Raw genomic sequence first — 24,388 nt, forward strand, 5'->3', positions numbered from 1 at the left:
TTTAGGCAGAGCAAACCAATTAGTGGTCCATAGTGATTAACGATGTCTTAAAGGGGTTTTCCCACAAACAAAAGTTCATTTTAAAAATTGTCTGACCGTGAACGGAGCATACCACATCTCCTGGGCGGGGGAGGAAGGAAAATACAATACAGACATTACAGCAGGGGATCGCAGAGGATTCATTGTGTGAGGTAAAACATTTCACTGCCTGTTTTTAAACAATATTTTACCTCACAAAATGAATCCTCTGCGATCCCCTGCTGTAATGTCTGTATTGTCTTTTCCTTCCTCCCCCGCCCAGGAGTTGTGGTATGCTCCGTACACGGTCAGACACAGACAATTTTTAAAATGAACTTTTGTTCGTGGGAAAACCCCTTTAAGTGATATAAGGGATTTCATATAGCATGCACAAACAGTAAAAGGTAAAAAACTGCAGTATCGCTGCCGCTATAGTACGATCAGATAGGCAACGAGCCGCAATCTCAAAGCACCGTATGCCCTGGTGCAAATAATAATGATAAAAAGAAAAGAGATGCGCTGTAAACCACTCATAAAATACCAAGAGAGTGATTCCTACCCGTCATAGAGAAAATGGTAGTCCAAATGAAGATATACGCGTGCAGCTTCCAGGGGTCCTGTGAAGAAGTCACAACTGCAACTAGAGGTGATGGACAAGTGCCGGAGTCTGTAGAACAAGCCGTGAGTGCTGCAGAAAATGGCTTCAAACGGCGTATTAAGAGATAGAGGGCTGCAGAGACTCTCAGAGACTCGGGCTTTCAGGTACATGCAGCCATTGCACTAGGTGGATACAGGGATGAAGATCATGGGGGAGAAGGACTGCAGACAGCCTGATCAGTGTGCCGGCCGGTCACACCTGCAGGACCACTGATAATCAAGGATGTGAGCGCTTGGTATCTGAGTGGCGTCACAACAGCTGGGGGATTCCACTGAGGGAAAAACAGTCCAGCGCTTATCCGACGCGTTTCCGATGTCACAGCCTCCTTCGTCAGGGATTTCACCCATGATCTTCATCCCTGTATCCACCTAGTGCAACGGCTGCATGTACCTGAAAGCCCGAGTCTCTGAGAGTCTTTGCAGCCCTCTATCTCCGGTGTTAATACGCCGTTTGAACCCATTTTCTGCAACACTCACGGCTTGTCCTACAGACTCGGTACTTGTCCATCACCTATAGTTGCAGTTGTGACTTCTTCAAAGGACCCCTGGAAGCTGCATGCGTATATCTTCATTTGGACTACCATTTTCTCTACGACAGGCAGGAATCACTCTTTTGGTATTTTGAGTGGTTTGCAGCGCATCTCTTTTCTTTTTACCATGCACAAAGTTATCTTCACATGAGTATGATCAGGTCACTTACCAAGGGACCCGACACGTGTTTCACCACCGACGGTAGTTGCAGCATTAGAGGTATGGGGTGTACTGACTAACAAAATAAGTTCTATGCTAACTGCGCTCTATAAAAGCGCCTATAGAAACTTTAGAGCAATGCAATCCAGATCTTGAACTTAAAAATTGGTAACTTTTGGGTATTACATCAATTGGAGATTTGTATAGAAAGGAGGAATCAACCTCCTTCTCTTCATGTACAATTAAATATAATCTACCATATAAAGATTTCTATACAGTGGCATGCAAAAGTTTGTGCACCCCTGGTCAAAATGACTTACTCTAATCTCTTAAAGGGCTAAAGTTAAAGATGACACATTTCCTTTGTGTTTTAGGCAAGAATATATATATATACTGAATATAGTCATTTTTTTCAATTTAACAATTACAAAAATGAAAATGGGTTGATGCAAAAGTTTGGGCACCCTTGAAAATTTGTGCACTCAGATAACTTTGACCAAGGTTTCAGACCTTAATTAGACTGTCAGGGTTATAGCTTGTTCACTATCGTCATTAGGAAAGGCCAGGAGAAGCAAATTTCGCAGCATTATAAAAACCCAGCCTTTTCTAACCTTGTGCTAAAAAACAGCAGCCATGGGTACTTCTAAGCACCTGCCTAGTACACCAAAAATGAAAATGGTGGAGGCGCACAAAGCAGGAGGCTTTAAGAAGATAGCATAGTGTTTTCAAGCTGCCCTTTCCTCAGTTAAGAAATGACAGTTAACAGGAACAGTGGAGGTCAAGATAAAGTCTGGAAGACCAAGCAACATTACAGTAAGAACTACTAGTAGTATTGCTAGAGAGGCAAATCAGAACCCCTAATTGACTGCAAAAGACCTTCCTAAAGATTTAGCAGGCTCAGGAGTTGTGGTTCATTGTTCTACTGTTCAGAGACGCATGCACAAATATCACCTTCTTGGAAGATTCATCAGAAGAAAACCTGTCCTGCATCCTCACCATAAAATTCAGCATCAGAAGTATGCAAAAGAACATATAAAACAAGCCTGATGCATTTTGGAAACAAGTCCTGTGGAACGATGAGGTTAAAATAGAACTCAAAATCCACAATAGACTACCCCTCAAAAGGCGCAAGATAAAGGTTTCACAATTGCCCTGATATGAACACCATTGAACATATGTGGCTAGACCTCACAATCGCAGTGCATGCAAGACGACCCAGGAATCTCACAGAACTGGAAGAATTTGCCAAGGAAAAATGGATGAAAATCCCTCAAACAAGAATTGAAAGACTCTTGGCTGGCTACTAGGTAGTAACCATGCACAGTGCCCAAACTTTTGCATGGGCCTATTTTACTTTTTGTAATTTTTAAAAAGTAAAAGATGATATCACTGTCCCTAACTTCAGACAAATCGAACATTAAGAGGGAATCGGAGAGAAGTCAAACCCTGGCTTCCTGTTGATGATCAATACGTCCAAGGTGGGGACAGTGAAGCTGGCGCTGATTGGGCGCAGGGCTCGTGTGATGTAACAACCTTACGAACCCCGGAAACACGAATACCGACACCGCCGCAACGGAGCTGGCAAGGAAGGTGAGTATGAGTGTTTTTATGTTAACGAGGTCAAATATGAGGAATAACAAGAGATTGTCCTAGTAGTGGGCAACCCCTTTAAAAAGTTTTTTTTACATTTTTATATTAAAACATATCCAACATTCTGATCATGAAAAAGCCTTCTCCCCTGTGTGACTTCTCCGATGTTTATTAAGAGTTGATTTACGTGTAAACCATTTCCCACATTGGGAACATGAAAAAGGCTTCTCCCCTGTGTGAATTCTCTGGTGTTTAACAACATCTGAGTTATTGCTAAAACATTTCCCACATTCTGAACATGAAAAAGGCTTCTCCCCTGTGTGAATTCTCTGGTGTTTAACAAAATTTGATTTATGGTTAAAACATTTTCCACATTCTGAACATGAAAAAGGTTTCTCCCCTGTGTGGGTTCTCTGGTGACAATTAAGATTTGATTTTTGGTTAAACCATTTCCCACATTCTGAACATGAAAAAGGCTTCTCCCCTGTGTGGGTTCTCTGATGGCAATTAAGACTCGATTTATGGTTAAAACATTTCCCACATTCTGAACATGAAAATGGCTTCTCCCCTGTGTGAGTTTTCTGGTGTCTTACAAGATCTGATTTCTGGTTATAACATTTCTCACACTTGGAACAAAAAAATCTATTCTCTGCTGTGTGGAATTGTTCAAGTTTAAGAAAGGACTTTTCGAAGGGAAAACTATTTCCATATTCTGAACTTGAAAATGACTTATTTGCTTTATCATCAGTTCGTTTTTTAATGCTTATTTTGTGACTTTGATTTTCCTTAGTAGTCGGTAATGAATCAGAAGACAGGACCTGTTTCAAAGGATCAGATGACAGATCTTTGCTGTGAAGGGATGATGGTATATCTGGAGTAATGGCATTCACTTCAATTGTATATTGTGGGATCTTAAGATCATCTGATTTAAAAATTGAAGATGTCGGCTGTCCCTCTGATCTCCTGGTGCAGTTATCTGCCAAGGATAAAACCAATTATTATTTTAGAATAAAATATCGTTGAATTTTATATATTATGACATTTCTACTTAAACTGTCCGTAAAAACGGCAAGTTATGCAAAAATATGGAATTATTCACTAAGACACTGACAGATCACAGTTTAATAGAAAACCTCATATAATGAACCAGTAAAGTGTAGTGTTCAACTATTTGTTCATTCTGCCTCCAAAATATGGAATAAAAAGCCACCAATATTATGTAAGCTAAAATAATACCAATAAAAACTTCTACTCATCTCATAAAAAACAAGTCCCCACTCAAGTCATTCATCTGTCGGTGGAAAAACAGGTTTCCACATTAATAGTGTCTCAAAGGCTCTTGAAAAGCAACATGGCTTCCATAAACCAATCCAGCAATATCCGCTCTACCAAAGTCAAATCTCCCCCTCGCTTCTAAGCCTTGCAGTGTACCCAAACCACATTTAGGATCCATGTATTTGGCATTACTATAGTGAGAAGAACCCACTTAATTTACGGTGTGTGTTTCCTGGAACACGATCTGGGCACTATGTGTTTGGTAATAAAATGGCAAATGTACAAGATTCATTCTCCAACATCCACTGCATGCTAATTTCCGGAAAGCGCCTGTGGAGTCAAAATAGTCACTACTCCTATAGATTAATTCATTGAGGGTTATAGTTTAAAAAATGGAGTCACTTTATGGGGATTTCTACTGCTCTGGTTTTCTGCCATTTTGTCATATTAGGGATTCTGCAAATGGGGTGTCCCATCTCCTCTGGGATCTGCTCCCGTGAAGTCTGCTTCTGTCACCAGACGCCTTATTCATTCTGCAGGCGTCGCTGGTAATGGTGGAGAAGTCAGAACCAGAAGCTCTGGGCGACGCAGGCTCTATCCAGCCACTAAGAATAGGGCGTAAGATAATACTAAGAAAATGGAGTAGATAGCACCAAGCCTGTTTGTGGGGCCATCTTTTGAGCTGCCAGGTGACCATGAACAGTGCCCCCAATACAATGTGTCTGCAAACTATTCCAGCAAGATCTGCATTCATATAGCTAAATGTCACTCCTTCCCTTCTTAACCTGCCATGTTCCCAGACAGTAGTGTACAACCGTATATAGGGGATTGTCGGATTCAAAAGAAGATGGAAAATAATTTGTAAGGTCCATTTGTTTCCTATTATCCTTTGTGAAGAATTCCAAAGTTATCACCACATAAAGTGACACACGTCAGATTCGAAAAATGGGCCCAGATAGGAACACAAAACTGGCTGCAGGAAGGGGCTAAATCAGAGTATTTTGGGCACAAAATACTGTAGTCAAAAACTGTTACTATAGACAATAACAAATCATAAAAGTTAAGTTTGGTCATAAAGACTGGACCTGGTCTTGTAGGGACCATATGAGCACATTCAGCAGCACAGAAGGGAGAGAAGGTGGATTCATCCTAGAAGATATCAGGATTCTAGGAAGCCAACAGCATCATTACTCTCCACTTTCTCTTACAGACCCATCATAATGTTTTTCTTCAAGTGATTTTTTAACTTGTCAGCACATTATACGTATGTTGTCATTTGGCTTTATAGTTCACAAACCTGGGCAGGTAACGGTCAGCATCTTCTAATCCCGGGGGGAGGTGGATCCTCCAGGTTGTAAGTTCTACAGAAAAGGTCTTTCAATGCCCAAAGTTATTTGAACAGTTTTGGATGGAGGAGAATGTTGTGGTCTGGAGGCAAAATGGTGATCACACGATTGTGATATAGCCGGACTACACGACCAATAAAGCATCCACAGCCGGTGACTGAGAAGAATCTGTGACTTCTCAGCATTTAGTGGTTACTACTCACCTGGGTAGTCATATGTAGGAATCTCCTCTTTACACCGCTCATCATCCCTCACATATGTCTCTGTAGTATTAATATGGGTCAGATCTTCACCCTGAAACAAATATTGTAAAACTCACAGACAGATGGAGAAGTCCCATCTATGATCAGCTCTAATCCTGTCATCTCCACCGTTCTCATTAAACAAGTATAAAACACATAATACTGGTGGATAAAACAAGACTGAACACAAGACCATCACAGCCGTCTACACATCATAGGGGAGATCTCATGACACCTTCTCTCCATCTACCTGATGATCCGGAGGAACATTGGGATCTTCTTGTTTCCAGTCCTGTGGAAGAAGAGGACGGGGACATCTTTCTGGTGTTGTCCTCTTACCGGATAGATCTGGAGGAAACACATACAGGGACTGAATTTATTCTTTACATACAGATAATTATAGGTCGTGTGTATTTAGTCCTGTCTATTACCTGGTGATGTGAGTGGCTGGGGAACCGCCATCATGATGTCCCTGTACAAATCTTTGTGTCCTTCTAAATACTCCCACTCCTCCATGGAGAAATAGACGGCGACATCCTGACACCTTATAGGAACCTGACACATACAATGATACTGTTATCCCCCTGATCCCTCCATAGCGTTACTGTGTAATGTCCCAGCATTCCCAGCAGTGTCACCTCTCCAGTCAGCAGCTCAATCATCTTGTAGGTGAGTTCTAGGATCTTCTGGTCATTGATGTCCTCATGTATCAGGGGGTGAGGTGGAGGTCCTGTGATTGGGCTCAGGGGTCTTCCCCATCCCTCAGACACAGGGTCCTGACGGCGCTCACTAGAGGTCTTCTTCACTACTGTGTAATCCTGGTTATGGAGAGACACATTAATAAATCTCACTCCAGACATTTCCAGAGTCCTCACCTCTCCAGTTCTGTCCATCTGTTATTCCCATAGATAATAATGATGTAATGTGACGTCATCAGAATCTCTCACCTCTCCAGTAACCCGGAAGAGGATCTCTAGGGTGAGGTGTAATATCCTCTCCGCCATCTTGTCTCTGTCCATATCCATTCTTGATGGGTGATTCAGAAAAATTCTCTTATATAGAAGATCTTCACTGAGAGGATCTGATATTGTAGAGACCTGAATGAGAAGAAAATGAGCCGATGTAACATCATAAAAATCCAGTGTAATAATACAATTACTGAAGACAATGAGGGAAAACATATTAGGAGATAGAAGGTGTAGATGTTGTATTCTCTAGTCTTGTATAAATGGAACACAAGTTGAATTGCTGACTATGACATCTCCTTCATGCACTTTTCTGTGTTTGTCATGGCAGAACTGTTGGAGGATTATTAAAGGTGATAGTTTTCCCACCAATTAGAGGGGACACCTGTGGATATCGGTGTTTTTTTTACCTGCTACAGTTCTGGTGATTTACTCGTTAAAGTGCTCTTGTGGTAAAGTGGACGCTGGACAAACATCACGATCAATTACAATCAGACTGAAGGAACATCGTCCTCTATCCGGCTCTATGAATCTAGGATGAAATCCACTGCGGCCCCTGCAAGAAAAGAATGAAGAAGAGCAGAAGTTTGGGGAGACCACAATGGCCAGACATTTCTCGGAGATAAAAGTTCTGATGTACGATGGTCGGTGTTAGAAGAGGTTCTATAAGAAAGTGTTCCCCAACTCCAGTCCTCAAGGCCCACCAACAGGTCATGTTTTCAGGATTTCCTTAGTATTGCTCAGGTGATGTAATTACCACCTGTGAAATCCTGAAAACATGACCTGTTGGTGGGCCTTGAGGACTGGAGTTGGGGAACACTGCTGTAAGACCCAATACGACTGGCCAATCACAGTAATGCCAGTATCCAACATGGCTACCGCATTACTGTGTATGGCGCGCAATCCCGCATGTTTATTGGCTGCGTAACAGCAGCAATTATTGTGTTGGATGGAACTAGGAGATGAATAATGGCGTTGTGTGAGGACTTCTCTGGGCTTCTGTCCTTCATCCTGCAGTCGTCTGAATGGATCTAATGTGGACGGGAACCAGCTAAGCCGCATTCTGTCCACAGCTGTTACCTCACTGTTCACACCACACAGAGACCCCAAAAGAGTCCCCGTGCTGAAGGGGTTAATGCCCCCTGCGCCCAGTAATGGGGGTCTCCACATACCTCCACCTGCAGAGCCGCCACCACATATATGGCTGTTCTGTGCGCACAGGAGCTGTGATGAGGTCACAGGAGGGGAGGAGTCAGGGGTCACATGATCAGGGGCCTCAGTGGATGCAGGACTCTGCTGTGCTGGTTGTCATGGTGCTGGATGAGCTGAAGTTTATGTGTGGGGTCAGGAGGGGTTTACAGTGTGGATATAGCAGAGCCGCGCGTGTACGAGGTGTACGGAGCAGAGCCGTGTGTGTACGAGGTGTACGGAGCAGAGCCGTGTGTGTACGAGGTGTACGGAGCGGAGCCGCGTGTGTGCGAGGTGCACGGAGCGAAGCCGTGTGTGTACGAGGTGTACGGAGCGGAGCCGCGTGTGTACGAGGTGTACGGAGCGGAGCCGCGTGTGTACGAGGTGTACGGAGCGGAGCCGCGTGTGTACGACGTGTACGGAGCGGAGCCGCGTGTGTACGAGGTGTACGGAGCGGAGCCGCGCGTGTACGAGGCGTACGGAGCGGAGCCGCGCGTGTACGAGGCGTACGGAGCGGAGCCGCCCGTGTACGAGGCGTACGGAGCGGAGCCGCGCGTGTACGAGGCGTACGGAGCGGAGCCGCGCGTGTACGAGGCGTACGGAGCGGAGCCGCGCGTGTACGAGGCGTACGGAGCGGAGCCGCGCGTGTACGAGGCGTACGGAGCGGAGCCGCATGTACGAGGCGTATGGAGCGGAGCCGCGCGTGTACGAGGCGTACGGAGCGGAGCCGCGCGTGTACGAGGCGTACGGAGCGGAGCCGCGCGTGTACGAGGCGTACGGAGCGGAGCCGCGCGTGTACGAGGCGTACGGAGCGGAGCCGCGCGTGTACCAGGCGTACGGAGCGGAGCCGCGCGTGTACGAGGCGTACGGAGCGGAGCCGCGCGTGTACGAGGCGTACGGAGCGGAGCCGCGCGTGTACGAGGCGTACGGAGCGGAGCCGCGCGTGTACGAGGCGTACGGAGCGAAGCCGCGCGTGTACGAGGCGTACGGAGCGGAGCCGCGCGTGTACGAGGCGTACGGAGCGGAGCCGCGCGTGAACGAGGCGTACGGAGCGGAGCCGCGCGTGAACGAGGCGTACGGAGCGGAGCCGCGCGTGTACGAGGCGTACGGAGCGGAGCCGCGCGTGTACGAGGCGTACGGAGCGGAGCCGCGCGTGTACGAGGCGTACGGAGCGGAGCCGCGCGTGTACGAGGCGTACGGAGCGGAGCCGCGCGTGTACGAGGCGTACGGAGCGGAGCCGCGCGTGTACGAGGCGTACAGAGCGGAGCCGCGCGTGTACGAGGCGTACGGAGCGGAGCCGCGCGTGTACGAGGCGTACGGAGCGGAGCCGCGTGTACGAGGCGTACGGAGCGGAGCCGCGCGTGTACGAGGCGTACGGAGCGGAGCCGCGCGTGTACGAGGCGTACGGAGCGGAGCCGCGCGTGTACGAGGCGTACGGAGCGGAGCCGCGCGTGTACGAGGCGTACGGAGCGGAGCCGCGTGTGTACGAGGCGTACGGAGCGGAGCCGCGCGTGTACCAAGCGTACGGAGCGGAGCCGCGCGTGTACGAGGCGTACGGAGCGGAGCCGCGCGTGTACGAGGCGTACGGAGCGGAGCCGCGCGTGTACGAGGCGTACGGAGCGGAGCCGCGTGTGTACGAGGTCTATGGAGCGGAGCCGTGTGTGTATGATGTGTACGGAGCGGAGCCGTGTGTGTACGGAGATTAGCCGTGTGTGTACGTCGTGTATGGAGCGGAGCCGCGCGTGTACGAGGCGTACGGAGCAGAGCCGCGTGTGTACGAGGTCTATGGAGCGGAGCTGTGTGTGTATGATGTGTACGGAGATTAGCCGTGTGTGTACGTCGTGTATGGAGCGGAACCGTGTGTGTACGAGGTGTACGGAGCAGAGCCGTTTGTGTACGAGGTGTACGGAGCGGAGCCGCGTGTGTATGAGGTGTACGGAGCGGAGCCGCGTGTGTATGAGGTGTACGGAGCGGAGCCGCGTGTGTACGAGGCGTACGGAGCAGAGCCGTGTGTGTACGAGGCGTACGGAGCAGAGCCGCGCGTGTACAAAGCGTACGGAGCGGAGCCGCGCGTGTACGAGGCGTACGGAGCGGAGCCGCGCGTGTACGAGGCCTATGGAGCGGAGCTGTGTGTGTATGATGTGTACGGAGCGGAGCCGTGTGTGTACGGAGATTAGCCGTGTGTGTACGTCGTGTATGGAGCGGAGCCGTGTGTGTACGAGGTGTACGGAGCAGAGCCGTGTGTGTACGAGGTGTACGGAGCGGAGCCGCGTGTGTACGAGGTGTATGGAGCGGAGCCGCGTGTGTACGAGGTGTACGGAGCAGAGCCGCGTGTGTACGAGGTGTACGGAGCAGAGCCGCGTGTGTACGAGGTGTATGGAGCGGAGCCGTGTGTGTACGAGGTGTACACAGGTTCGGTCGGAGACACCGCGGCTCTTTATCAGACTGTAGAAGAACTGACCCTGGACACTCGGTAAAACTGCGCTCGGACGTCTCTTGTTTCTCGCACAGATATTGATAACATAAGATGGAGTCAGACGAACCCTCCTACAAAACCTGATAACAAACTCATTACTACAGGACTGGATGAGAAAGGGATTTATTCTACAAGAAACGCTGGGGCCACAAATGAGAGAATCCGGGCCCCGTGGCTGGATACTCCGGCCCCCAGCGTGTTAGGAGCAGACGGGGTCTTTGTCCCTGGAGCTTCTCTGCTCGGTATAATGAGACTCTGATCTTGTTCTTATAAAGAGGGTTGGAGTAAAATAGAAGCTGCCTGAATATGAGGACCTTGTCTGATCTCTATGTCCTTGTGTACAGAGCTATGGAGATAGCGCGATTCTCTTTATAATAGATGTGATGTCTCTGGAGCCCTAATATTCCTGTACAGGGGTCTCTGTAGAGATAATCTTACCCCAGCATTATGGATTCGGAGAAGGGAAAAGGGATTGGGGACATTTTATTGTAATTTCCCTTAAAAAAAACAACTAATAAGTAACTGATTATAGTAAGTGTTTTGTTTTCCCACCATTTTGTTTGTAGGAGAAGTAAAGAGCCGAGGCTGAAGAAGCTTTATCTCCAGAAGTCTACAAAAGAGGGAGGATTGGCAACTCCGAATGTCCTTGTCTGTTTTGGGATTGGGAGTTAGGAAAAGGGGCAGGAGAATATTTTAGGGTTTTTTTGGGAGCAGGAGATGCAATATTTGTTCATATAGTGTAAATTTATGAATATGGTTAGGTTCAGAAATATTTGGACAGTAACTGAATCTTTGTGATTTCAGCTCTGCAGGTCACTAATTTGGATTTAAAATAAAAAAACTGAGATGTAATTGAAGTGGAGACTTTGAGGTTTAATAATAATAATAATAATAATAATAATAATAATTAAAGGGGTTGAACAAAAATATCCTGTAAAACGTTTAGGAATTGCAACTATTTTTCTACAAAGCCTCCTCATTTCAGGGACTCAAAAGTAATTGGACAAATTAACTTTACTGTAAATAAAATTTTCATGTTTAATACTTTGTAGTGAATTATCTGTATCTGACAGAAGGCAACTGAACAGGATTCATAGAATCATAGAATGGTAGAGTTGGAAGGGACCTCCTGGGTCATCTGGTCCAACCCCCTGCTCAAAGCAGGATTCACTAAATCATCTCAGACAGATGTCTGTCCAGCCTCTGTTTGAAGACGTCCATTGAAGGGGAACTCACCACCTCTCGTGGCAGCCTGTTCCACTCATTAATCACCCTAACTGTCAAAAAGTTTTTTCTAATATCTAATCTGTGTCTCCTCCCATTTAGTTTCATCCCATTGCTTCTAGTCTTTCCTTGTGCAAATGAGAATAAAGATGATCCTTCTACAATGTGACAGCCCTTGACATATTTGTAGACAGCTATTAAGTCTCCTCTCAGTCTTCTTTTTTGCAAGCTAAACATTCCCAAATCCTGCAACCCTCCTTCATAGGACATGGTTTGCAGACCGGTCACCATTCTGGTCGCTCTTCTCTGAACTTGCTCCAATTTGTCTATGTCTTTTTTAAAATGTGGTGCCCAAAACTGGACACAGTATTCCAGATGAGGTCTGACCAAAGAGGAGTAAAGTGCGATAATGACTTCACGTGATCTAGACTGTATGCTTCTGTTAATACATCCCAGAATTGTATTTGCCTTTTTTGCTGCTGCATCACACTGTTCACTCATGTTCAGTCTATGATCTATTAGTATACCTAAGTCTTTTTCACATGTACTGTTGCTTAGCTCTATTCCTCCCATTCTGTATATGCTTTTTTCATTTTTATTGCCCAGATGTAGTACTTTGCATTTTTCCCTGTTAAAAACCATTCTGTTGGTTGCTGCCCACTGCTCCAGTTTATTTAGGTCTTTTTGAATCCTCTCTCTCTCTTCTCTAGTATTAGCTATCCCTCCTAGCTTTGTGTCATCAGAAAATTTAATCAGTTTACCCTCAATTTCTTCATCTAAATCATTGATAAAGATGTTGAACAATACAGGTCCCAGGACGGAGCCCTGTGGTACCCCACTTGAGACATTCATCCAGCTGGATGTGAAGCCATTTACAACCACCCTTTGAGTCCGATCACTAAGCCAGTTGTGAATCCACCTAACAGTTGCCTGGTCCATTGCATACTTGGTAATTTTTTCAATAAGGATGGTGTGAGATGCTTTGTCAAATGCTTTGCTGAAGTCAAGATATACTATATCTACAGCATTTCCCTGATCCACCCAGTCAGTGATTCTGTCATAGAAGGAAATTAAGTTAGTCTGACATGACTTGTTAGTTACAAACCCATGCTGACTCTGGTTAATCACTTCATTCTTATCCATGTACTTACATATGTAGCACCCTGAGGATTCGGCTGCTACAGGGGTATTGCACCTCAACCCAGAGGTGTGATATTCCACTCCCGGGTAAGGATGGAGTGTGGACCTGAGCTCGGTAGGCTGCATGCACTACATACATCCCATTTCCGAGGAGCAGACCGACGGTACTCCCACTTAGAAATGTGCAGGTACGACCGAGTCTGTTCCTGGCTGGAGTGGGAGGGGGGTGGAACATCCCAAGTAGTGTAGGGGCAGATAGGGGGAGCAGCCTGGGTAAAGATAGGAGCTCATTGGGTGCTGGTCACCTGAGCTCACACATAGAGGGTGTATATAAGGTGGGCACCAACTAAGAACAGGGTCAGTCAGTCAGCCTTTGCAGAGGAGTCACAGGAAGAGGAGCAGAGCAGATCCAAAGAGAGAGAGAGAGGAGAAAGAAGGAAAGACCCAGAGAGGGGACAAAGAGAGGACTCTAAGACCCCAAATCCAATCCACGGGTGAAGAGTCGGCATCAGGGTACCGGAACCCAAGCTGGTGGGGGGCAAAAACACACCCCAGCCAGAGACCGGAGGCCGTGGGCAGCGTCTGCCACGGCCACCCACCACATCCACCACGAAGGCATACCACGTGGAGGGTCAGGGAACCCAAGGCCAAGGGTCACCCAACAGAAGGCCCGAGGGAGCTGGACCTGGGTGGATCACTAGTGGGGACGGCCAGAGAAAGGACAGAAGGAGAGCTCAGGGTCACGCTCCGGACTCGCTTGGGGGTTGGCTGGATCCAGGACCTGGTGGACGCAGCACGGCTCGGGAGGTCACTTGAAGCTGGAGTGACCGGAACATCAGCAGTGAGTAAATACCCTAAACTGCACAACCCGACTCTGTCTTCCTTTAACATCTATGCTGCACCACCACAACCCCCATCCTCTGCACCTGACCCCCTGAGGCTATACCCCACCCGTTGGGGGTTATACCACCAAAAGCTGCACCTACACCATCAGCCTCAGCGGACCCTGCTGCAGCGGCGGCCATAGTGACCGCAACACAACGGGTGGCGTAGTCGACATTAAGAACTTAGTAACATCTGTAGGACTGCCACATACAACTGAGTTTGACACCCTGGGCACGGACCGGGTCACAGCCACTCGGAAGACTACAACCCCCATCTGATCCGGCTCCGGATATTCCCCCTAAAAGAATATGGCCCAGGGGGCGCGTCAACTTTGGCGTAGTCGGCAGGATTACGTGCTGTAGTGCCGGCGTCCCTGCCCTCTGCTAGGCAGGGACGCTGCTCCCCTCACCGCTCTGCTCCGTGCCCGGCTTCCTCCCCCCGCTCTGCTGTCAGCGCGCGCTCCGTCCCGGCGTCCTCCTCCTGCTCTGCTCTCAGCGCGCGCTCCTTCCCGGCCCCTGTGCTTAGGGCGCGCGCGCGCGCGCTCCCCTCCTCTTTAAGGGGCCGCGCGCGCCGCCCTAAAGAGTCCCCGGCCAATGGCCGGAGGACTTCATCATATATAAGGCACCTCCTCCAAAATGGAGGTGCCCGAGCAATGTTGTTTGCACCTGTGTCTCACCTGTGCTTCAGCCCTCAGGTCCCGTTGCCAGTTACCTGCCAGTTTCCTGCCAGTTACCTGCCTGATTCCTGCCTGAATACTTGTTACCTGTCTGCCAGTCTGAGGTCCGACGGTCTGCCTTACTACTCCTGTCAGTCTGTCTAAAGGACCAGCCTGCCCGCTCACCTGGGAGCGCATATCAGCTACCTGCCTGCTTGCCTGAGGTCCGACGGTCTGCCTTACTACTCCGGTCAGTCTGTCTATGGACCAGCTTGCCCGCTCACCTGGGAGCGCTTCTCCGTTATCTGCCTGCTTGCCAGCCCGGAGGCTCCGTTGTCACGTGCTGTGACCACCAGCTATCTCAGAGACTCTTGCCCGCTCACCTGGGAGCGCATCTCCGTTACCTACCTGCTTGCCAGCCCGGAGGTTCCGCCGTCACGTGCCGTGACCACCTGTTATTCCAGAGACTCTCGCTTGCTCACCTGGGAGCACACATCTACCATCTGCCTGCTAGCCTACCCGGAGGCTCTGCCATCACAGGTCGTACCTACCCTTTACCCAGAGACTGCCCTGATCACTTGCCGTATCTCCCTGTCCGTTCATCCAGAGACTGCCACCCGCTCCCTTACAAGGGCCGCCCCCTTGTATAGTAGCTCAGAGGTTCCGCCTCCCAGACCCGTTACAGTTTGCTCGGGCCATGGAACCCGGTGGCACCCAAGCTCCCTCGCTCTCGGACCTCTGTCTTGAACTGTCCCGTCAGAGGTCCCAACAGGAGGCCATCCTGGGTCACCTGCGGAATGTTAATACTCGCCTGAACACTCTGTCTGATCCACCAACAACCTCCGCCAGTGCCATATCTTGCAATCCGGCAGCTCCGCTGCCCACTAATACTATGGTATCCTACCCCGGACCCCGGCTTTCTGCACCTCCTCGCTTCGGAGGCGACCCCGTCCAGGCTCGGGGCTTCTTAAATCAGTGCACCCTGCATTTTGAACTTTTGTCCTACCAGTTTAACTCCGACCGGGCCAAAATTGCCTTCATCATGTCCCATCTCACCGGGGAGGCCCTGGCCTGGCTGAATCCTCTATGGGAGAGAGGAGACCCCCTGGTGTCCAACTTGCCTGCTTTTCTGACGGCTTTCCGGAAAGTCTTCGACGAACCCGGACGGAAGACCTCATCTGCATCATCGTTGCTACGCCTCCGTCAGGGGAGTCTCACCGTGGGCCAATATGCCATACGGTTCCGTACCCTTGCCTCGGAGCTGGCCTGGGATAACGACGCTCTGGTTTCCGTCTTCTGGGAGGGTCTGTCCGGCCGTATTAAAGATGAACTTGCCGGTCGGGACATTCCTACCACTCTCGATGACTTAATAACTCTTGCCACCCGGATTGACCTACGGTTCCAGGAGCGTGCCAAAGAGGTCACCCGTGAGAGAAGGATTCCACGTTTAGCTCCTACTTTCCAGAAACCCGTCATTCCCTCCATCTCTCCCCAGGTACACTCTCCTGAGCCTATGCAGGTCGACCAGACCAAGATGGTCAAAACCCGTCAGGACTCACGCCGTGCCGAGGGGAGCTGCTTCTACTGTGGCAGTAAGGAGCACCGGATCCGTGCCTGCCCGGAGAGGTCGGGAAACGCCTGTGTCTAGGTTCGCTCAGAGAGGTCCACCTAGACAAGAATAAATCCTCTCCATCCCTGCTGTTGTCAGTTTCGATCATCTACGGGGAGAACCGTTATTTCGAACTAGCCCAACTTGACTCTGGAGCAGCCGGGAACCTTATTTCACAGTCCCTGGTTGAGAAATACCGCATCCCCACCAAACCTCTGGCTGTACCCTTGTCTGTCGCTGCCGTGGATGGGGGCCTCTTACCTCGCCCCATTCAACTCATCACCGAATCCATTACCCTGCAGGTGGGAATGCTGCACTCTGAAAGTATCTCCTTTCATGTTCTACCTGGACTCTCTCACGCCCTCTTGCTAGGTCTGCCCTGGCTCCAGAGACATGCACCCGTGCTAGACTGGCAAACCGGAGAGGTCCTTCGCTGGGGACAAGACTGTCATAAAACCTGCCTGGTACCCGTCCATCCCGTCCGTCCCTCTCCTACCCCAGCTAATCTACCTGGACTTCCGATTCCTTATTGGTCTTATGCAGATGTCTTTAATAAAAAGGAGGCAGAGACATTACCACCACATAGACCATACGACTGTCCCATCGATCTGCTACCCGGTACTACTCCTCCCCGTGGGCGTATCTATCCTTTATCCGCTGCTGAGACCCGGTCAATGTCCGAATATATTGAGGAGAATCTGGCCAGAGGATTCATCCGGAAATCTACCTCCCCGGCGGGAGCAGGCTTCTTTTTCGTCAAAAAGAAGGACGGCTCTCTCCGTCCCTGTATAGACTATAGAGGCCTAAACCTGATCACGGTGAAGAATAAGTACCCCCTTCCGCTCATTCCAGAATTATTTGATCGTCTGAGGGGGGCTAGGATCTTCACCAAACTGGACCTTCGTGGGGCGTACAACCTGGTTCGTATTCGTCAGGGGGATGAATGGAAGACGGCATTCAACACCCGGGACGGCCACTATGAATACCTGGTAATGCCCTTTGGTCTCTGTAACGCTCCTGCCGTCTTTCAAGAGTTGGTCAATGACATCTTCCGGGACCTTCTCTACTCCTGCGTAGTGGTGTACCTGGACGACATCTTGGTCTTCTCTCCGGATCTCCAGACTCACCGGAGGGACGTTCGTCAGGTCCTGCTCAGGCTAAGGCAGAACCATCTCTACGCTAAATTTGAGAAGTGCCTCTTTGAGCAGACCTCGCTTCCGTTTCTGGGCTACATTATCTCTCAGACCGGCCTACAAATGGATCCTGAGAAACTGTCTGCCATCGAGAAATGGCCCCGACCGGAGGGGTTGAAGGCCATTCAGCGATTCCTGGGCTTCGCCAACTACTACCGCCTCTTCATACCACACTTCTCTTCCCGGACGGCCCCAATTTCTTCGCTCACCCGTAAAGGTACTAATCCCAAAGAGTGGCCACCCGAAGCAGAGGAGGCCTTTCTTTCCCTTAAACAGGCCTTCTCTTCCGCCCCGGTGCTGCATCGCCCAGATGGCAACAAGCAGTTCTTCCTGGAAGTTGACGCCTCCTCCTCTGGAGCCGGAGCGGTACTTACTCAAAAATCATCTTCCGGGAGGATGGTAACTTGTGGCTTCTTCTCTAAACTCTTCTCCTCCTCTGAGCGCAACTATTCCATAGGAGACCGAGAGTTATTGGCCATCAAACTGGCATTGGAGGAGTGGCGTTACCTGCTCGAGGGGGCTTTTCACCCGGTAATAATTTACACTGACCACAAGAACTTGGCTTACCTCCAACATGCCCAGAGACTTAACCCGCGCCAAGCCCGGTGGTCCTTGTTTTTTGCTCGTTTTGATTTTGTCCTTCATTTTCGCCCGGCTGACAAAAACGTCAAGGCGGACGCCTTGTCTCGATCCTTTCTGGTGTCTGATCTCGAGGAGGATCCGAAACATATCATCGATCCCGCCAGAGTAATGCAGGTGGCTCCCGTGAGTCTAAATCGTCTTCCTCCTGGTAAGACGTTCGTACCAGTACCTGATCGGGAGAAGATCCTACACTGGGGTCATTCGTCTAAACTAGCTGGCCACGCCGGTCAGAAAAAGACCCTCCAGCTTATTACCCGGCACTACTGGTGGCCTAACCTGCACAAGGATGTAATAGACTTTGTTTCTGCCTGTGTGTCCTGCGCCCGCAACAAAGTTCCGAGACACCTGCCGGCCGGCCGCCTCCTACCTCTGCCAGTACCTGCTGCCCCCTGGCAGCATATAGCGATGGACTTCATTACTGATCTGCCCGTCTCTGCCGGTTGTACGGTCATTTGGGTGGTCGCTGACCGCTTCTCCAAGATGGCTCACTTCATTCCACTGCCAGGTCTTCCGTCTGCACCCGAGCTGGCTAAAGACTTTATCCGCCACATCTTCCGTCTTCATGGCCTGCCCCGTCACATCGTGTCGGATCGTGGGGTACAGTTCACTTCCCGTTTCTGGAGAGCCACTTGTAAATTGCTGGACGTCACCCTGGACTTCTCCTCCGCTTACCACCCACAGTCTAATGGTCAAGTGGAGCGGATCAATCAGAACCTGACCAGTTACCTTCGGCACTTCGTTAATGCCCACCATTCTGACTGGGTGGATCTCCTGCCATGGGCCGAATTCTCGTAAAACAATCACGAGAGCGAGTCTTCCTCCAAATCCCCGTTTTTTGTAGTCTACGGTCAGCATCCTCGGATCCCGTTTCCCGTCTCCACCTCGGCGGACAATCCGGCTGCGGAATCTCTTGTTAACAAATTTTCCTCCATATGGGAGAGTACCCGGTCCGCACTCCTTCTGTCATCCGAGCGTATGAAAAGACACGCTGACAAAAAACGTCTGGACCCTCCTCAATTCCGCCCTGGGGATAAAGTCTGGCTCTCGTCCAAATATGTCCGGCTCAAGATCCCTTCCTATAAGTTAGGGCCTCGGTTCATCGGCCCACTGGAGGTCATCAGTCAGATCAACCCGGTGGCCTATAAATTGAAACTCCCGGCCAACTTACGGATCCCTAACTCCTTCCATGTATCTCTCCTCAAACCTGTGGTACTTAACTCTTTTTCCAAGTCTACAGGTACGCCTCCTGCTCCGGTTTCTGCTGAGGACGAGTTTAAGGTAGAGAACATTCTTGCCACCAAAAGGGTAAGAGGAAAGACCTTTTTTCTGGTAGATTGGAAGGGGTTTGGTCCTGAGGAGAGAACGTGGGAGCCCCGGGAGAACATCCATGCCCCTCTCATCCTAGCTAAATTTCTGTCTGGCCTAAAAAAGGGGGGGCCTAAAGGGGGGGGTACTGTAGTGCCGGCGTCCCTGCCCTCTGCTAGGCAGGGACGCTGCTCCCCTCACCGCTCTGCTCCGTGCCCGGCTTCCTCCCCCCGCTCTGCTGTCAGCGCGCGCTCCGTCCCGGCGTCCTCCTCCTGCTCTGCTCTCAGCGCGCGCTCCTTCCCGGCTCCTGTGCTTAGGGCGCGCGCGCGCGCGCGCGCTCCCCTCCTCTTTAAGGGGCCGCGCGCGCCGCCCTAAAGAGTCCCCGGCCAATGGCCGGAGGACTTCATCATATATAAGGCACCTCCTCCAAAATGGAGGTGCCCGAGCAATGTTGTTTGCACCTGTGTCTCACCTGTGCTTCAGCCCTCAGGTCCCGTTGCCAGTTACCTGCCAGTTTCCTGCCAGTTACCTGCCAGTTACCTGCCTGATTCCTGCCTGAATACTTGTTACCTGTCTGCCAGTCTGAGGTCCGACGGTCTGCCTTACTACTCCTGTCAGTCTGTCTAAAGGACCAGCCTGCCCGCTCACCTGGGAGCGCATATCAGCTACCTGCCTGCTTGCCTGAGGTCCGACGGTCTGCCTTACTACTCCGGTCAGTCTGTCTATGGACCAGCTTGCCCGCTCACCTGGGAGCGCTTCTCCGTTATCTGCCTGCTTGCCAGCCCAGAGGCTCCGTTGTCACGTGCTGTGACCACCAGCTATCTCAGAGACTCTTGCCCGCTCACCTGGGAGCGCATCTCCGTTACCTACCTGCTTGCCAGCCCGGAGGTTCCGCCGTCACGTGCCGTGACCACCTGTTATTCCAGAGACTCTCGCTTGCTCACCTGGGAGCACACATCTACCATCTGCCTGCTAGCCTACCCGGAGGCTCTGCCATCACAGGTCGTACCTACCCTTTACCCAGAGACTGCCCTGATCACTTGCCGTATCTCCCTGTCCGTTCATCCAGAGACTGCCACCCGCTCCCTTACAAGGGCCGCCCCCTTGTATAGTAGCTCAGAGGTTCCGCCTCCCAGACCCGTTACACGTGCCCACAACAACCGGGTACTGCGTGCCTGAAGAAAAGTGCAAGTTTACCTCCAAAAGAAGTCTCCTGCCGGTTCCGGAGGGTCCCCGCCATCGGACTCCATCACAGGTCGATTCCCGCCGGTTGTCCGCCATTAACAGCGTTTTCCCGCCATCTGCAGAGTTTCCCGCCACTGGGAAGCGATTCCCGCCATTTCCAAAGGTTTCCCGCCTTGGAAGAGCGGACGTCATTATGGGCGTGCCAGAGGGTGGTGAGAGGCCGCCTCCCATCGTGGGCCAGGACCGAAAATGGCGCCAAAAGTGGAAACCGCCCCCACCAACAGAGACTGTGATGCTAGAGGTGTCTGTCAGCAAGAAAGAACTGCCCCTGGAGCTGACAATCACCAAGTGGCCCCGGGACCGCCCTCGAAGGGGGAGGAGAGGAAAGGAGAGAACAAAGATGGGTGCCGCCTGGAGGAGTCTGGAGCGAGCGCACCCGGAGGCAAGAAGCCTGGAGAAGAGTATCGGAGGAGCTTACCTGGAGATGGCGAGAAAGCAGAGCAGCACCGGCCTGTTGGCCAGGAGCCTGCTAGAAACCGAGGAGGGAGAGCAGAGCAGCACCGGCCCGTTGGCCAGGAGCCTGCTGGAGACAACTGTAGGAGAGCAGAGCAGCACCGACCCGTTGGTCAGGAGCCTGCTGGAAACAACGACCCCACTAGGCCTAGTGGAGGTCCTAGCACAGCTCCCCCGAGACCGGGAGTGTGCGCAGACCGCTCTGGAGGGCCTCGCAAGGAGGATGGCCCGGGTGCAGCGAGAGACATTGGCGGAGTGGAGCCGAGAGATGGCCCAGCAAACCAAGACCCGGAGCACGCCAGCCAAGATGAGGAGACAGACCGCCTCTGAGGATGGCGCGGGAGGACCCAAGGCCGGAGACGGCGCCGAGAAGGGAGCCGAACGCATGGAGGCAGGTAAAGGGGACGTCTATACCCCAAACCAGGACACCGCTTACCTGCCCCAGCTCCCCGTCGCAGAGCCCGAAAGTCCCCCTGCTGTGCCCGAAAACGCCATGTCACCGACGCAGACTAGGCCCCAACCGGAAGCCGCAGCCGCGACCCCTGTGACGTCACACGCCTCGACCCCGAGCGTGACCAAGCAGGAAGTACCACCAGCCTGGTCGCAAGGCCTAGTACCCCCGGGCGCCGCAATACCAACAGCGCCCCCTACCTCCGCGGAGCCCCCGGCCTGGTCGCAGGGCCAAGTAGCCCAGGGCGCCGCCGTCCTTACGGTGCCCTTTACCTTCCAGATACCCCAGGCCTGGCCGCAAGGCCCGGGCAACCCGGGCGCCACCACCACCGCGCCCATAAGACCAAGAGTGCCGCATCTGGGAGAGGACCTGTACGCCCAGCACACGTGCCCGGATGGGCAGCCATTTATATGGCCACCGGAGTTCCACCATCCCCGACTCCGGAGAGAGAGACCCCTGGATGAACCCCTGATCCCGGCTCCAAAGCCCGTAAAGAGGATCTCGCCCCCGCTAGCGGAAGCGCAGTTTGAGTGGGACCCCACCGGAGAAGGTCTTATGGGGTTCACTCAAGAGACTCGGGCAGCTGCAGCGGAGCGTGCTGAGTGCTGCCGCCAACAGCTCGAGGACTTCGAGAGGGAGCGGAGAGAGAGGCGGGTCCGGGAACAGCAAGCTCAAATAAGGAGCGCGGAGCAGAAGAGCCGGGCCAGGAGAGACCCCCGTGCAGCGCATAGTCCCCGCACCACCGGGACTGTGATAAAGTTTAACATGCAGCATGGGTGGGGCTTCATCCGAGACCACAACACCCCCGGCGACGTCTTTGTCACGCGCAGAGATGTTGAGTCCCACCTACCGGAGGGACACAGAGGTCGTGACCTTTACATCGGGGACGAGGTCACCTTCACCCGGCACAAGTGTGCCAAAGGACCTTACGCCCTCCATGTGCATCGCCTGACGGAGGAAGAGCTGCGGTGTGAGGAGGAAGAACAGGAGGACCCGGACGGGTCTGAAACTAGAGCCAAAGGTAACAATAAAGAAAGAGCAGGAGGACGCCGTCGTTAAGTACAGCGAAGCAGGAGCTGTATATAGTTGCCCGTCGGGGCACCATAAACTGAAACTGTTGTTGTTGCTAAAAATAGTCCCCGTTGGGACCAGCAAGTGTGAACTGTTACCTGTTTAACCCCTAAATCCCACTGACCGAGGACTGAGAGCGGTCATTCATCCCCAATACCTGGCCGAGGACTGAGAGCGGCCATATCCCTGTATATAGTTGCGCGTCCTAAAGCGCCCCCTACCGGTTTTATAGGAAAACCAGTTTTCCAGAGAGACTGTCGCACTTTACCCGGTCACACGTTGCACAGTGACCGGAGGAGGAGCCAGAGGCGACGAGAATGTTTTATGCTAATATATATTGTTTTATATGTTTTATATGTTATGCAAAAATTTGTATGTTTTGGTGTTGTTTTATGTCTTACAGCCCGAGGACGTGCTGTGATTTACCAGGGGGGAATGTAGCACCCTGAGGATTCGGCTGCTACAGGGGTATTGCACCTCAACCCAGAGGTGTGATATTCCACTCCCGGGTAAGGATGGAGTGTGGACCTGAGCTCGGTAGGCTGCATGCACTACATACATCCCATTTCCGAGGAGCAGACCGACGGTACTCCCACTTAGAAATGTGCAGGTACGACCGAGTCTGTTCCTGGCTGGAGTGGGAGGGGGGTGGAACATCCCAAGTAGTGTAGGGGCAGATAGGGGGAGCAGCCTGGGTAAAGATAGGAGCTCATTGGGTGCTGGTCACCTGAGCTCACACATAGAGGGTGTATATAAGGTGGGCACCAACTAAGAACAGGGTCAGTCAGTCAGCCTTTGCAGAGGAGTCACAGGAAGAGGAGCAGAGCAGATCCAAAGAGAGAGAGAGAGGAGAAAGAAGGAAAGACCCAGAGAGGGGACAAAGAGAGGACTCTAAGACCCCAAATCCAATCCACGGGTGAAGAGTCGGCATCAGGGTACCGGAACCCAAGCTGGTGGGGGGCAAAAACACACCCCAGCCAGAGACCGGAGGCCGTGGGCAGCGTCTGCCACGGCCACCCACCACATCCACCACGAAGGCATACCACGTGGAGGGTCAGGGAACCCAAGGCCAAGGGTCACCCAACAGAAGGCCCGAGGGAGCTGGACCTGGGTGGATCACTAGTGGGGACGGCCAGAGAAAGGACAGAAGGAGAGCTCAGGGTCACGCTCCGGACTCGCTTGGGGGTTGGCTGGATCCAGGACCTGGTGGACGCAGCATGGCTCGGGAGGTCACTTGAAGCTGGAGTGACCGGAACATCAGCAGTGAGTAAATACCCTAAACTGCACAACCCGACTCTGTCTTCCTTTAACATCTATGCTGCACCACCACAACCCCCATCCTCTGCACCTGACCCCCTGAGGCTATACCCCACCCGTTGGGGGTTATACCACCAAAAGCTGCACCTACACCATCAGCCTCAGCGGACCCTGCTGCAGCGGCGGCCATAGTGACCGCAACACAACGGGTGGCGTAGTCGACATTAAGAACTTAGTAACATCTGTAGGACTGCCACATACAACTGAGTTTGACACCCTGGGCACGGACCGGGTCACAGCCACTCGGAAGACTACAACCCCCATCTGATCCGGCTCCGGATATTCCCCCTAAAAGAATATGGCCCAGGGGGCGCGTCACATACATGTTGTTTAATAATTTGTTGAAAGATCTTTCCTGGTATAGAAGTCAGACTCACCGGCCTATAGTTCCCTGGGTCCACCTTCTTCCCCTTTTTGAAGATAGGAACAACATTTGCTCTTCTCCAGTCTTCTGGGACTTCTCCTGCTCCTGATTATGGAGAGTGGTTCTAAAATTTCTTCTACGATCTCCTTCAGTACTCTGGGGTGTAATTCATCTGGACCTGGAGACTTGAACTCATTTATGTTAGCTAAATATTCCCTCACAATCTTTCTGTTTACAGATAACTTGGATTCTTCTATTCCTTTAAAAGGACAGTGAAGATCAGTTGATGTTACATTTTCTTTCTGAGAGAAAACAGATGCAAAATAGGAATTAAAAAGTTTGGCCTTCTCAACATCCTCTCTTACCATTTCTCCATTTTCATCCTGT

The 24,388-nt window shown here is 51.3% G+C and overlaps 3 protein-coding genes across 2 annotated transcripts in view; 1 reads left to right on the plus strand and 2 right to left on the minus strand.

The window, feature by feature from the left end:
• LOC141176136 (uncharacterized) overlaps positions 1–24,388 on the minus strand; it is a 534,162-nt gene that overhangs the window by 207,700 nt on the left and 302,074 nt on the right. The window lies entirely within an intron of this gene.
• Positions 1–24,388, plus strand: part of LOC141176132 (uncharacterized) — a 725,229-nt gene that overhangs the window by 102,937 nt on the left and 597,904 nt on the right.
• On the minus strand, positions 1,314–8,022 carry LOC141176141 (uncharacterized). The gene is made up of 8 exons (XM_073660139.1): positions 7,956–8,022; positions 7,194–7,339; positions 6,766–6,915; positions 6,457–6,636; positions 6,250–6,373; positions 6,069–6,166; positions 5,780–5,870; positions 1,314–3,931 (listed from the first exon to the last, which is right to left on the minus strand). Exons 3-8 carry the CDS (start codon positions 6,841–6,843, stop codon positions 3,084–3,086), a joined length of 1,419 nt encoding a protein of 472 aa, XP_073516240.1. The 5' UTR covers positions 6,844–6,915; positions 7,194–7,339; positions 7,956–8,022; the 3' UTR covers positions 1,314–3,083.

The sequence above is a fragment of the Phyllobates terribilis genome, unplaced genomic scaffold (genome assembly GCF_046119375.1).
Source record: "Phyllobates terribilis strain yellow unplaced genomic scaffold, ASM4611937v1 Scaffold_17__1_contigs__length_24005725, whole genome shotgun sequence".
In the NCBI taxonomy this organism is placed as follows: domain Eukaryota; kingdom Metazoa; phylum Chordata; class Amphibia; order Anura; family Dendrobatidae; genus Phyllobates; species Phyllobates terribilis.